General features: G+C 45.9%; 1 protein-coding gene across 2 annotated transcripts; it reads left to right on the top strand.

The window, feature by feature from the left end:
• Positions 1 to 3620: 3620 nt before the first annotated feature.
• On the top strand, positions 3621 to 14598 carry ZNF749 (zinc finger protein 749). Of its 2 annotated transcripts, none has more exons than XM_024236823.3 (3): positions 3621 to 3979; positions 9840 to 9966; positions 11246 to 14598. In XM_024236823.3, exons 2-3 carry the CDS (start codon positions 9846 to 9848, stop codon positions 13438 to 13440), a joined length of 2316 nt encoding a protein of 771 aa, XP_024092591.3. In that variant the 5' UTR covers positions 3621 to 3979; positions 9840 to 9845; the 3' UTR covers positions 13441 to 14598. The 2 variants fall into 2 exon arrangements, with proteins under 2 accessions (XP_024092591.3, XP_024092590.3); XM_024236822.3 differs by having other exon boundaries at positions 3621 to 3905.
• The last annotated feature ends 535 nt before the right edge of the window (positions 14599 to 15133 follow it).

The following is a 15133-nucleotide window of genomic DNA, read 5'->3' on the forward strand; positions in this document are numbered from 1 at the left end:
AAAAAGAAAGAAAAAGAAGATAAGAGAATCTTATCCCATTTTATCAGTGACCCAAAGCAAAGTCTGTCCAAATGGTCACCAGTCTGTTGAGAATCAGAAAACCCTTGGTCTGTGATATTAGCTGAAACAAGTCACTAGGACTATGCTTGAGTTTTTTTGTTTGTTTTTGTTTTTTTAACGGAGTTTCACTCTTGTTGTCCAGGCTGGAGTGCAATGGCGTGATCTTGGCTCACTGCAAACTCTGCCTCCCGGGTTCAAGCAATTCTCCTGCCTCAGCATCCCGAGTAGCTGGGATTATAGGTGCATGCCACCATGCCTGGCTAATTTTGTATTTTTTAGTAAAGATGGGGTTTCTCCATGTTGGTCAGGCTGATCTCGAACTCCAGACCTCAGGTGATCTGCCTGCCTCGGCCTCCCAAAGTGCTGGGATTGCAGGTGTGAGCCACCGCGCCCAGCCTATGCTTGAGTTTTACCCTATTCTTATCCTCTTCATGACAACACTTTAAGAAAGTACATCACTAAACTGTTACATATAAGATAGCAAAAAGAGATGAAAAGAAATGGTGTGATACTATCAAGGATGGCAATGTCATGGGAGCCAATTAAAAAAAAAAAAAGGAGGCTGGGCATGGTGGCTCATGTCTATAATCCCAGCACTTTGGGCGTCTGAGGCAGGCAGATCACCTGAGGTCAGGAGTTTGAGACCAGCCTGGCCAATGTCTCTACTAAAAATACAAAATTAGCCAGGTGTGATGGCACGAGCCTGTAGTCCCAGCTACTCGGGAGGCTGAGGCAGGAGAATTGCTTGAACCCGGGAGGTGGAGGTTGCAATGAGCTGAGATCCTGCCATTGCACTGTAGCCTGGGCAACAGAGTGAGACTCTGTCTTAAAAAAAAAAAAAGGTGGGAGGGGGGACTAAACAGAGTCTAAATAGCCAAGAAACTCAGTGCAAAGACAGTAGTGTTCAAACTTGTTGCTGACTTAACATGTCATCACGGATTTGACAAGGTGTGAAGACCAAAGCATAAAGGACCTCTGTGGTTACTATACCTGTTTGATGACTATGGCCCATGGTGATGAACAGGTTAGACCTTATTTCACTGGGACCTCTATAAGTGTGATACATTGTAACATAATTTCTACGAAGGTCACATCTAATTATATCAATCCTTTGTTCACTGCACCTTCATTAGTAAGAAGTATGCTTAATGGTAGCATTCATGGACTGCAAACAGACAACTTGGAAATAAATGAAGACCCAAATGAGAACAAACATAGCCTATTAAATCAGACCACACCATAGTAAAGGAGTCATCCACAATCTCTTGCACTCAGCAGAGCTTGAAAGGCAAGCAGAGGTGTAAAAAGCTTCATAGTAGATAAAAGGTAAAGTATTAGGTATGCCATGACTGGAGGCTATAGTCTTGAGAAGTGTGTGTGTGTGTGTGTGTGTGTGTGTGTGTGTGTGTGTGTGTGTGTGTGTGTGTGTGTTGGAAGGGGTTATTTAGAAGGTTGACATCCTATGTGATTGGCTAGTGATGCACTGACTTTCTCCAGTTGCTCCTAAGTTGAACATGTGGGCAACAATGAGAAAGCTGTCAGTTCTTAGTCATGTCTTAGCCATTTTAAGCCAGTTGTTACGTGGGATGTTGTTTGGCTTCCTGGCCTTGTTGCTAGACATAGTATTCTGACTTGGGAGTGGTTACTGTAGATACCACATTAGATTTCTGAATGGGTTGGTGTAGATTATGGGTCAGAGTCAATTTTTATATTTGGTGTAGCCATTGTCCGTTTGTATAGCAAATTTCTCACACCTAAATAAGGAAATAACTATCCACGTTAGTGGGATTTCTTATTTTTAACTGGTTATGTTGAAAATTAGTTTAATATTTATTAATTTTCCACAACCCTTTCAAAGGTTTGTTTTTGCTGGACCTTCAGTTGGGCAGAGTTAATTTTTCCATTTTTTTTTTTTTAAACTGGTTGGCAAACTAAATTGTAACGCTTTGGCCAAAAAATAGCCCTTTCCTTTTCTGAATATAAAGAGAATGGGTTTTAATTTTTGGTCTTTTCTTTTGTTCTTCCTTCACTAATCCTGCAGAAGAGACCATAAGGCATTATCCAAATCTTCATTTGTTGGGGGCATGGTTTTCAGGTAGTATTGCCACCACCTGATGGCAATACTATTGCTACTCAATTTTTCTCTCACTGCTACTCAATTGCAGTGAGAGAAAAATAGCTCTAAATGCCGACTTTTTGTAATGCATTGTAAAAAGCTGAATAAAGCCAGGGACAGTCTGGAGGCTGAGGTGGGAAGATAGCTTTAGCTCAGGAGCTGAGGCCTTATCATAAGGCCTTATAAGACTACCTGGAGGCTTCATCTGCATGATATAACCTTGGTCTTCACAACCCCTTGTCTTTTTTTGTTTTTGAGACGGAGTTTCACTCTTGTTGCCCAGGCTGGAGTACAATGGCGAGATCTCGGCTCACTGTAACCTCCGCCTCCTGGGTTCAAGCGATTCTCCTGCCTCAGCCTCCCGAGTAGCTGGCATTACAGGCATGTGCCACCATGCCCGTCTAATTTTGTATTTTTAGTAGAGATGGGGTTTCTCCATGTTGGTCAGGCTGGTCTCGAACTCCCAACCTCAGGTGATCCGCCCACCTCGGCCTCCCAGAGTGCTGGGATTACAGGCGTGAGACACCACGCCCGACCCACAACCCCTTATCTTAACCCAGACAACTATTTCCACTGATTCCAGGTCTTTAGATAAAAGCTCTTTCAACCAATTGCCAATTGGAAAATCTTTGAACCCACCTGACCTGGAAGCCCCGCCCCTCCCTTCCAGTTGCCCCGCCTTTCCAGAGGAATTACATGTATTGATTGATGTCTTATGTCTTCCTAAATTGTTAAACCAAGCTGTAGATGGGCCACCTTGGGCACATGTTCTCAGGATTTCTTGGAGCTGTGTCATGGGCCATTAGTCACTCATATTTGTCTCAGAATAAATCTCTTCAACTATTTCACAAAGTTCCACCCTTTTCGTCGACAGAAAGATATTCCTCCTTCAACTCTCCATCATATCCTGTGTGGGTCTTTTCTTTCTTGTCCCAACAGCAGCACACTAACGATCAAAAAAAAGTCTCCAGAGCTTCAGTATGTGTGTACCTGACAAGCACAAAAGAGCTGACCGCTATGAGTCGAGGACCAGTTCATTATGGTCAGCCATGTCGCTTCTGATGTTCTTCCTTTCGGAACTTGCTGTGCTTCAGAGAATCTGAAACGACAGGTCTCTGAAATATTTCTCAGACTTGTCCTAGACTGCCCTCCGGGAAAATCTGGTTACTTGCAGTTTAAGAGTCAGCAAAGCCCCTCCATGTCCTCAAGGGCCCCGGAACTGCATTTCTCAACGCTCCTCCAGGAGCCTCCAGCTTTTTTCCGTAAGGTCAGCGCGCCCTACATTATGAGGGGAGGCAGGCAGCGGCGTGGGAACTACATTACCCAGAAGACACTGCGGGCGACGCAGGTAGCAGCGTGGGAACTACATTACCCAGAAGACACTGCGGGGGTCACGGCAGCGAGTGTAGCCATTGGTCTAGCAGAGAGACGACTAATGAGGTCTCAATTGTGTGGGCGGGACTTCTGGCGGCGCCCTCATGCTTACGTTAGCATGGCTGCCTAGGGATCTGTTCACTGATTTAGGGGGTCCCAGAGCTCTGGGTCGGGACTGAGGTGACAGAGCGGGAAAACGCGAGAAGCGGTGTTCCTTCTACACAGAGGCTAGAGTGCGGATCGGCTGAGTCGGCTGCAGGCGCCCCTGCCTCCGTCAGCGTCCAGGTGACCGCCGTTCCCGCCCCGCTCTTCCCTGGCTGGACTGGAGGAGGCCGCGCCGATGAACCTGATCGAGGTGCGTGCAGCGTCCCAGGCCGCCCCGCCCAACCCTTCCTCCCAGTGCTGAAGTCCCAAGGAGCGGCCCTGCAGGTTAGGCCCTTGTGTCTCTAAGAGGGGCGTTATTGTGTGGGGTGCCTGGGACTGGGACTGCGGTGCGATGAGGCGGAGGAGCTCCCGTCGGAGACCGACACGTCTCTGGGGCTTGGAGGCACTGCAGAACGGGCGGCACTGGGGAGCCCGAGCGTCTTTGTCTCCAAGGAGCAGAGGTTGAGGCGGAGTCTCCCCTGGAAGGGCAGTGGAGCCGCAGAAAGCCATAGAGGGCTGTGCAGGGAGGACGAATGGGAGGGTCACGTCCAGAGTTAGAAGTTTAGAGTTGGGGAAAACAGGATGTTGAACTGGGGCAGGGGGACCGCTGAGGAGACCCCTTGAGTTATGGTAGGGCTGGGCCAGAGGGGTTGCAGTAGAGGGGAGATGTGATGAGACTCTGGATGGATCTCAGAGATAGAGTCAACAGGATTTCCTGCTGCATCAAACATAGCTGTGAGGGAAAGTCGGTAGTGAAGGGTGTCTTCCGTAGGTTTTGTTTTGGCCTGAAAAATCTGAAAGAATGGAATTAGAGATATCAGCTTAAGGAGCAGGTTTCAGACAGAAGATCTTGGGTTGGATTTTGGGCGACATCACATGGGTAGGTGGACGTAATTTCCAAAGGTGAGGGAAGGTAGCTGGCCTGTAGCTTTAAATGAGTTAGAAGTTGTGCACTTGAGAAGTTGGCCTGTGGATCAGATTGAGAAGGAAGAATTCTACATTGTTTTTTCATATGGGCTGAGGTAGGGGAGGGCTCAGATTTGGAGGAAAGACCATGGTAGGGAGGGCATCTCTGATACTCCCTGCAGAAGGGAGCAGATATGGGCTAAGAGTTTGGTCTGTTTCTGTTGAAAAAGAGGCCTGGATGGATAAGGAGTTGCCCTGGAATACAGAGACTGAGGCATGAGATAATTATAGTCACTCCACCTTTCTAACTCAGCTGGCCCTGAGGGCCACTCTTTGGGGAACAAGATAAGGCCATGGAGCAACTGGGTCCAAAACTGGGCAGGGCTTTCTCACGTCCTCCACCACAGTTAAGGGCCTCCAGCAAGCTCCCTTTACTGCATTACATGGCAGACTGACCTGTTTGCTGAACGGACTAGTAACTGATTGACTGCTCAACCCCATCCTATAACTCATTAACTTAGGGATGTAAAAACAGGTAATTGACTTAAACACTAATGAACTATATCAATCTTAAATAACCAAGCAAGTCAGAATCTAGTTTAAAGAGAGTTTATTCAAGTTCACATGTTGATGATAGCCATCTGGGACCATAGATTGAAGTTGTCCTAAATATACACTTCAATTACCACAGTGACAAGTGTTTGTTTTTTTGTTTTAAAGGAAAAAAGCTGTTTCTGAGTTGTTGACCAATAACTTATGTTAAAATAACATAAGTTTTTATTGGCTATACATTCTTCTTTATATTATAGATTACAGAAACATGAAGATAATAGGTGAGACAGCTAGTCAGGAACAAAATGTCTTTAAACAGTTGTCCTCAGGCATAGGTTCAGGGATGTGACTGACATCTCATATATTCTTGCCTCTCTGAGCCTGATACATTTTGTGTAGGTCAGACAGGTCTGGGCTATTTTTTTTTTTTTCTCAGCCAATATCCTTCTAAATATGTACACATAGGCAATTGGAAATAGATGTAGTCAATAATTTAAATGTATTAAAATATTTATTGTTAGAATGTTAATTTACCTGTAACTCTGCTTATAGTACAAAGCTTTATATATATATCACATTTCCTTAAAACATTAAGAAGTGTGGGCTGGGCACAGTGGCTCACGCCTATAATCCCAGCACTTTGGGAAGCGAAGGTGGGCGGATCACGAGGTCAGGAGGTCGAGACCAGCCTGGCCAACATGGTGAAACTTCGTCGGTACTAAAAATACAAAAATTACCTGGGTGTGGTGGTGGGCGCCTGTAATCCCAGCTACTCAGGAGGCTGAGGCAGGAGAATCGTTTGAACCCGGGAGGCAGAGGTTCCAGTGAGCTGAGATTGTGCCATTCCACTGTAGCCTGGGCAACAGGGCGAGACCCTGTCTCAAAAAAAAAAAAAAAAAAAAAGTGGGAAAAATACTCAAATTTTCAAAACCCTTCTACTTTGTGCTGAAAACATGTACAAAACCATTAATCCTATAGAAAGTAATGCTTATACATAGTGTGTACTACTTATGCTTCTTGTCAATATGAGCCCTGTGAAGTGGGAACCCTTTTAATCTCCATTTTACACATAAGGGCGCTGAGGCTTAGGGAGTTCAGTCCTTGTCCAAAGACACAGAGCTGCTAAGAGGCAGCACGGAACTTAGGACTTGCTGTAGCTTCAGATTACTTTGCTCCAGTACAGGGCAGAGATGGTTGTACAGCTCAGCCTGTAGGATGCCGCAGTACTGTCCTGATACTCATGGCTTGCCTCTTCCTGTTACAGGCCGAAAGAGAGTCGTGATCAACTCAGTATACCACTGGAGGCTATATGAGTAAACAGCAAACTGTTTCTCATGAAAGCAGGATGTTGGCAAACTGACAAACTGCATCTGCCACCCAGAAGGAATGCTGAAGGCAGTCACGACCCAGGCACAAGTGTTTCTTGTGATTAGGCATAATTGAAGCCTGTTAACAATAATGTGAACTTGTGATCAATTAAGCAGCTGACCAGTGGTTACCTCCTCCTCCCTTTCATCCTACCCAATAAATTCGGAGGGCTGTGGAAGCTCAGGGGCTGCCTTTGCTCACTAGAAGCAGGGAGCTCTCTTCTTCCCTGGTTCACCTTTTTTAAAACAGTTTCTTTTGTCTTAAGTTTTCATTTCTACGTTCGTCCCCCTTCATTCAGTCTTGTAATGATGGTCTCAAGTAGTAACAGTAGTAACTGTCGTAGTGACGGTCTCAAGTGGTAACTATACAAGTCTGCCACATCTTCCCACGGGGTCCATTGCAGTGGCAGCAATGCATAAGGACCCTGCACAGGTAAGTTAAGGGTTTCTCAGGCTCTCTCCCCCAGGCCCCCACCACTTATCTCTCCGATATTTTAGGCATGCTGATATAGGGAAAGGTAGTGTCCTGGAACTTCATGTTTTTCCCTTCCTTGGGTCTGAAGACTGTGTTTCCACCACAACCAGGAGTCAGAACTCAGCCTCTGGTTATAGAGTGGTCCTAGTTCCGACAACTGATGGGATAAGATGTGGCAGGGCGTTCAGGCACAGGATATAGAAAGTTCAGATGCTTACTGGTGCGACTTAGCTGGGATGTTTAGTGAACTGAAAATTCATGTTGTATCCGGTCGTGATAGAGTATGGCAGCAGGGTAGGAGGTTGGGGCATACAGGGCATGTGGGATCAGCATGGAATGCAGTCTAAGGTTCTGGGCCTTTCATCTGAGGGCGATGGTAACTAGGGAACGTTTAAGCAGGGGGGGAAAAGAGGTGACCTGACCCAGGTTTTAGTGGCTCCCTCTGCCTGCAGAATGGAAGACCATGTGTGGGTGAGGGTGGAGCCACGGATACCTGAGTGATCGGTCCAGCAGCAGCCCAGGTGGAGGTTGTTGGTGACTGAACAAGAGTGGCGGTGGTGGAAGTGGGAGGAGTGGGGGGCTTCTGTATGTGTTTGATCTAGAGCTGCCTGTATTTTATAATGTAGAGAGCAAGGGAGCTTGGGAGCTGAGATGGAAGAGGGGGTCAGGAATGGCTCCACAGTTTTGGCCTTGGAAGGATGGATGTTCCAGCAACTAAGATGTAGTAAGTTCTGTAGCAGGGGGAGTGTTTATATAGTAGAGCATATGAGGAACCAAGTTTTGGCCAAGTCAAAAATGTTCCAGTGGCCAGGCATGGTGGCTCATACCTGTAATCCCAGCACTTTGGGAGGCAGAGGTGGGAAGATCGCTTGAGGCCAGCCTGGGCAGCATAGGGAGACCCTGTCCCTACAAATAATAATAAATAGCTAGGTGTGGTGGCGTCTGTCTGTGGTCTCAGCTAATCGGCGTGCTGAGGCAGGAGGGTCACCTGAGTCTGGGAAGTAAAGGCTGCAATGAGCCATGATTGTGCCTCTGCACTCCAGCCTGGACAACAGAGTAAGACAAAAACAAAAAAATCCAAGCCAAAACAAAAACAAAAATACACAAAAAATGTTTCAGAGACTTTGAGTGGAGGTGCCAGGCTGGCAGTTGTACACACAGGAACGGAGTTCATTGGAGGTGTTCAGGAAGGAGACATCCACTACATGATAGCTGAACTGCTGTGAAACTGGGTCAGACTTAGGAAGCAATGGTGTTAATAGGAAGGAAGGAGAAGGAACAGACTGAGGACTGGGTGTCTCCACTGGGCACCTGGATGGTATTGGTGGATGTCACAAAGACAGATGAGAGAGTGGATCGACTGAGGGTATGTGTGTTATGTTGGGGACGGCCTGTGGAGTATAAGGAAGGGCTTTTGAGGGGAGAGTGGCCATGAGATGGATGGTGAGGCATCTCCACAAACTCACCAGGGTTTTGTGGTGAGTCTTGCTTGGACCTGGGTAGTTTCATGCAAACTGTGAGACTACTTTAGGGGGAAGATGGGATCAGCAAGGAGCATTGCTAGGCCTGGGGTGGGGATAGCATTGGGGAGGTCAGTGTATCTGGGCTTTGGATTAGGATTAGGGGGATAGAGAAGGTTGTGACCGCTTATGGGAGAGCATGTACAGTGCAAAAGGGGGAGACAGCCAAGATCTGGAACTCAGAGGAGGTATGCAAGAACTGTGAGGTTGTCACTTGGGTTTTGGGGGGGACTGAGGTTAAACCAGGAAACAGGACTGGGAAGGGAGACCTTCAGAACAGGGCTCGGTGCTGCCCCAGGTGCTAGGGAACATTATATTCTGGGCAGCCCAGGAGCAAATAGGGTTCTGGTGCACTGCAGGACTCCAGCCTGCCCAACATGGGGAAACCCCGTCTCTACTAAAAATACAAAAATTAGCCGGGAGTGGTGGCAGGTGCCTGTAATCCCAGCTACTCAGGAGGCTGAGGCAGGAGAATTGCTTGAACCTGGGAGGCAGAGTTTGCAGTGAGCCACTGCACTCCAGTCTGGGCGACAGAGCAAGACTCTGTCTCAATAAATAAATAAATAAATAAAAAAGAAGGTAGGGCACCCTGGGCTAGGCATTGATGATGCTTTTGCTTTCTCCCCACCCATCTTTGTGCTGTGCTGGACTCAGCAATCAGTAGCAGTGGGGGCGAGAGAAGTGCAGATGCTACCAGGATGTGGAGTCTCTTCCTCCTTGGGAAATGGGTGGAGGCTAAGCAGGGGATGGATGTGTGTGGGTACTGGGGAAGCACTGAAGATTCTGGAGAGGGAAGTGTATCAGTGATTGACTCGCTGGATTTTCATTTTTGGAAAAGAGTGAGTGATGACAGAGAGGCTAATGGCATTGAAATGATTTTTATTACTTTCATTTCCTTAGTGCAGGGGGAATGCCGTGCTGCACCAGGCCACAGGAAATACTAGATTTGGTCAGGAGGCAGAGGAATGACTGAAGGGAAAGCATACATCAGAGACTGTATTGGAGTTTTGGCAGGAAAGGCATGCAGGGTGGGATGAGGAGCTTCAAACTCAGTGGTTTGCATAAGTCTGGCAGCCTTAGGGCTTAGAGATTATCCCTTATTGTGTGGTGACAGGGCTTGTGTTGATTAGGACAGGAGAAATAATCATGTATGAGCATTAGATAGTGAGTGGTTCAGCATATGGGATCTGGATTGCAAGGGAAATGTAAAAACATTGGCTTTTAGTTTGGCCCTCCAATTCTTAGATTTTAAGTAGATAAATACAGATCTAAGGAAACACAGAATAAGAAGTTGTTCATAGACTGAAGTGTCATAATTTTGGCAGGATTGTATGGTCTTTGAGGATGTGGCCATATATTTCTCCCAAGAGGAATGGGGGATCCTTAATGATGCTCAGAGACACCTGCACAGCAATGTGATGTTGGAGAACTTTGCGCTTTTGTCATCAGTAGGTAAGGCCTTCATACCTACTCTGGTGTCTTGTGCTGGGTGCTGTTTTTTTGCTCTTTTCCATGACAACTCTGTCTTTCTCACACCAGATTGTGGGTGCTATGTCCTGTCCTCTCCTGGTTTCCTGGCAGATGTGATGAGGCAGCCAGAGCTGGGCTGTGTATACTGTACCACCTCCCCTTAAGCAGCCCCAGCTTCTGTTGCTCTGAAACTTTACAAGATAAGGCTCGGAAGTCAGAAATCTTCAGGTTTCTTTAAGATATCCTAATGGCGGTGCCTGTTCCTGGTTTGATTACTCTGTCCAAATGCATGAAACCTCTGTCCAAGGGTTTCCCTGTTCCCCTTGCTGACATACTTGGAGACAGTGTCTGTGCTAGGAATTTCAGGCACCTCCCTGGTCACCACTTGTGAAGATTGTGAAGTTATTTCTGCAGGACTCTCTACTGGGTGTTCTGGTAGCTTTAGAATGCAGCATGTCCTGGGCTTATTGCTCTGTGTACATGCTGTCCCCTCCCTTTCCCTGCCTTTCCCCTAGCTTGACTTATGCTGCAGCTAGATAGTTGCTCACCTTGAGCAAGGGGGAGGTCTCTGGGTGCCTGGCAGAGTGGATAGTCCTCTATTAATGGCAAGAGACACTCAGAAGGACATGTCCCTGGTGGGTGAAAGCTGGGAAAGGATGTGATATCAAGGCTGGGTTCAAATCACATTGAGAACTTACCTTGTGACCACTATTGTTTGATGCAGGGCCACTGGCCACCCCTCACTCTTCCTTTCCTTCCGTGTTGTTATTTTTACTCTGACTTCCGACCCCTAGCTTCCACCTCTGACCCCTCCTCTCCAGCCTTCATCTCTCCACCATTCTCTTCTACCTCTCCCTTTGCAGTGCTGTCTAATGTATGACCTGTTCTTTAGGTGTTATGAGGTCTGCATGTATCCTTCAGTAGTCCATGAATACTTGCTCTCACACAATCAGATCTCTCTGGATCTGGACACAACAGTCATGGCCCATTGAAAGCCATTTGTAGAGGAGTGAGTTGGAGACCCCACCTGCTCTCCCTGCTTGGTACTTCTCCCTTTTGTCCTTACCACCGGGATTCCCCCACTACACACACTTGACAGGCCCACCTCTGAACACTGGGCCTTCCTCTTACTGGCCTTATTTCCTTGCCTGTGACCAGTCCTGTGCCCTTATTTGTGGGTGTGTCTCACAGACATTTATGATGGGGCTGCCTCCTCCCTCCAGAGTTCACATGCACTTCACCAGCATTTCTGTTCTTACAGGTTGTTGGCATGGAGCCAAGGATGAGGAGGTACCTTCCAAGCAGTGTGTTTCTGTAAGAGTGTTACAGGTCACAACTCCAAAGCCAGCTTTGTCCACCCTGAAGGCCCAGCCTTGCAAGACGTGTAGCTCACTTTTGAAGGACGTTCTGCACCTGGCTGAGCACGATGGAACACACCCTGAGCAAGGGCTGTACACTTGTGCAGCAGAGCATGACCTGCACCAAAAGGAGCAGATTAGAGAGAAGCTCACCAGAAGTGATGAGTGGAGGCCTTCATTTGTGAACCACAGTGCTCACATGGGAGAGAGGAACTTCACATGCACACAGGGTGGCAAGGATTTTACTGCCAGCTCAGACCTTCTCCAGCAACAGGTCTTAAACAGTGGGTGGAAGCTATACAGGGATACCCAGGATGGGGAAGGCTTTCAAGGTGAACAGAATGATTTCAACTCCAGCCAAGGTGGGAAAGACTTTTGCCACCAACATAGGCTGTTTGAGCACCAAAAAACCCATAATGGAGAGAGGCCTTATGAGTTCAGTGAATGTGAGGAATTGTTTAGGTACAACTCCAACCTTATTAAATATCAGCAAAATCATGCTGGAGAAAGGCCTTATGAGGGTACTGAATATGGAAAGACCTTTATTAGAAAGTCCAACCTAGTTCAGCACCAGAAAATTCACAGTGAAGGCTTTCTTTCAAAAAGGTCTGACCCCATTGAACATCAGGAGATTCGCAGAAGACCAACACCTTATGAATGCACCCAGTGTGGGAAGGCCTTCCTTACACAGGCTGATCTGGTTGGTCACCAGAAAACCCATACTGGAGAACAGCCCTATGAATGCAACAAGTGTGGGAAATTTTTTATGTATAACTCCAAACTCATTAGACATCAGAAAGTTCACACTGGGGAGAGGCATTACGAGTGTAGCGAATGTGGGAAATTGTTTATGGACAGCTTCACACTCGGTAGACATCAGAGAGTTCACACTGGCGAAAGGCCTTTTGAATGCAGCATATGTGAAAAATTCTTTAGTCACCGCTCCACACTCAATATGCACCAGAGAGTTCATACTGGCAAAAGGCCTTATAAGTGTAGCGAATGTGGGAAAGCCTTTAGCCTCAAACATAATGTTGTTCAGCATCTGAAAATTCACACTGGAGAACGGCCTTATGAGTGCACTGAATGTGAAAAGGCCTTTGTTAGAAAGTCCCACCTAATTCAGCACCAGAAAATCCACACTGATGCATTTTCAAAAAGGTCTGACCTCATTCAACACAAGAAGATTGACATCAGGCCAAGGCCTTATGCATGTAGTGAATGTGGGAAGGCCTTCCTTACACAGGCTCATCTGGTTGGTCACCAGAAAATCCATACTGGAGAACGGCCTTATGAATTCACTCAATGTGCGAAGGCCTTTGTTAGAAAATCCCACCTAGTTCAGCACCAGAAAATCCACACTGATGCATTTTCAAAAAGGTCTGACCTCATTCAACACGAGAGGATTGACCTCAGGCCAAGGCCTTATGTGTGTGGTGAATGTGGGAAGGCCTTCCTTACACAGGCTCATCTAGATGGTCACCAGAAAATCCAGACTGAAGAATGGCCTTATGAATGCAATGAATGTGGGAAATTCTTTTTGGACAGCTACAAACTTGTTATTCATCAGAGAATTCACACTGGAGAAAAGCCTTATAAATGCAGCAAATGTGGGAAATTCTTTGGATATCGCTGTACACTGAGTAGACATCAGAAAGTTCACACTGGAGAAAGACCTTATGAGTGTAGTGAATGTGGGAAATTTTTTAGAGATAGCTACAAACTCATTATTCATCAGAGAGTTCATACTGGAGAAAAGCCTTATGAATGCAGCAACTGTGGGAAGTTTCTTAGATACCGCTCTACATTCATTAAACATCATAAAGTTTGCACTGGGGAGAAGCCTCATGAGTGCAGTAAATGTAGGGAATTGTTTAGGACTAAATCAAGCCTTATTAGACATCAGCAGTCTCACACTGGAGAAAGTCCTTTTAAGTTAAGGGAATGTGGGAAAGACTTCAACAAATGTAATACTGGTCAGCGCCAAAAAACTCACACTGGAGAAAGGTCTTATGAGTGTGGTGAATGCAGCAAAGTGTTTAAATACAACTCCAGCCTCATTAAACATCAGAGAATTCACACTGGAAAAAGGCCTTAGTGGAGTGAATGCAGGAAAGTCACCAAAACTGTCACCTCATTCAGCACCAAAAAGTTCACATCAGAGAAAGAACCTATTAATATATGTAAATCTAATGTTGAAAGAGTTCAGATGGAAATCTGCGAGGATTTCCTGCTGGGAACTACGTTAAAAACATTTATGTCCAGGCATGGTGGCTCACGCCTATAATCCCAGCACTTTGGGAGGCAGAGGTGGGTGGATCACCTGAGGTCAGGAGTTTGAGACCATCCTGGCCAACATGGTGAAGCCCCATCTCTACTAAAAATACAAAAATTAGCTGGGCATGGTGGCGGGTGCCTGTAATCCCAGCTACTCAGGAGGCTGAGGCAGGGAGAATCACTTGAACCTGGGAGGCGGAGGTTGCAGTGAGCTGAGATTGTTCCATTGCACTCCAGCCTGGGTGACAGGGCGAGAGTCTGTCTCAAAAAGAAAAAAATTATAATTGTGGCAAATTACAGGTAACTTAAAATCTACCATCTTAACCCATATTTAACTGTACTGTTCAGTAGTGTTAAGTCATTCGCATTGTTGTCAATTAATATCCAGAATTTTTTCAACTTAATGAAACTAAAACATTATACCCTTTAAACCAGGGGTCCACAACCCCCAGGCTGCAAACTGGTACCAGTCTGTGGCCTGTTAGGAACCGGGCCAGCATCACTACCTGAGCTTCACCTCCTGTCAGATCAGCAGCATTAGATTCTCATAGCAGCCTGAGCCCTGTTGTGAACTGTGCCTGTGAGGGATCTAGGTTGTGTGCTCCTTATGAGAATCTAACTAATACCTGATGATCTGAGGTGGAACAGTTTTATTCTGAAACTATCCACCCCCTCCTCCGTGGATGCGTGGAAAAATTGGCTTCCATGAAACCAGTCCCTGGTGCCAAAAGGTTGGGGACCGCTGCTTTAAACCACTCCTCTTCCTCATCCCCTACTCCAACCAGCCCCTGACAACTACTACGGTATGAATTTTACTATAAATATATGAGGAAACTTAAGTTTTAGTCTTTTGTGACTTATTTTGAGGCTTATGTCCCTTAATGTCTTCAAGGTTTGTCCATGTTATGGCATAGCTTATGATTTTCATCTTTTTTAAAGGCTGAATAAAATCCCATTGTAGTCATGTGTCGCCTAACAAGAGGACTGTGTTCTGAGTAATCATCTTAAGGTGATTTTGTCATTGTGTGAACGAAGAGTGTACTTACACAAATCTGAAGGGCACAGCCTATTACGCACCTAGGCTATATGATATGGTCCATTGCGCCTCAGATATAAACCTTAACAGCATGTTACAGTATTGAATATTGTAAGTAATTGAAACACAATGATAAGTAAATGTGTATCTAAATATATCTAAGTTTACAAAAGGTACTGTAAAAATTTATAAAAAATGGTAAAAACTTTATAGGGCACTAACATGAACGAAGCTTGCGGGACCCCTCTGGTTGAGTCAGGGAGTGAGTTGTGAGTGAATGTGAAGCTCTAGGACATTACTGTACCCTATTGTAGATGTTATAAACATTGTACACTTAGGCTACTCTAAATTAATTTTTTTCTTTAGTAATAAATTAACCTTAGTCTACTGTAAAGTTTTTACTTCATGAATTTTTAAAATTTTAAGAAGCTTTTTGACTCCTTTGTAATAATAGCTTAAAACACAAACACATTATACA

Source organism: Pongo abelii, chromosome 20 (genome assembly GCF_028885655.2).
Source record: "Pongo abelii isolate AG06213 chromosome 20, NHGRI_mPonAbe1-v2.0_pri, whole genome shotgun sequence".
NCBI lineage: Eukaryota > Metazoa > Chordata > Mammalia > Primates > Hominidae > Pongo > Pongo abelii.

What these genes read in the sequence shown, in the direction of transcription:
- ZNF749 (XM_024236822.3), top strand. An exon ending in TGCGCTTTTGTCATCAGTAG is followed by an intron (nt 9,967 to 11,245) that starts GTAAGGCCTTCA and finishes CTGTTCTTACAG; the next exon opens with GTTGTTGGCATGGAGCCAAG.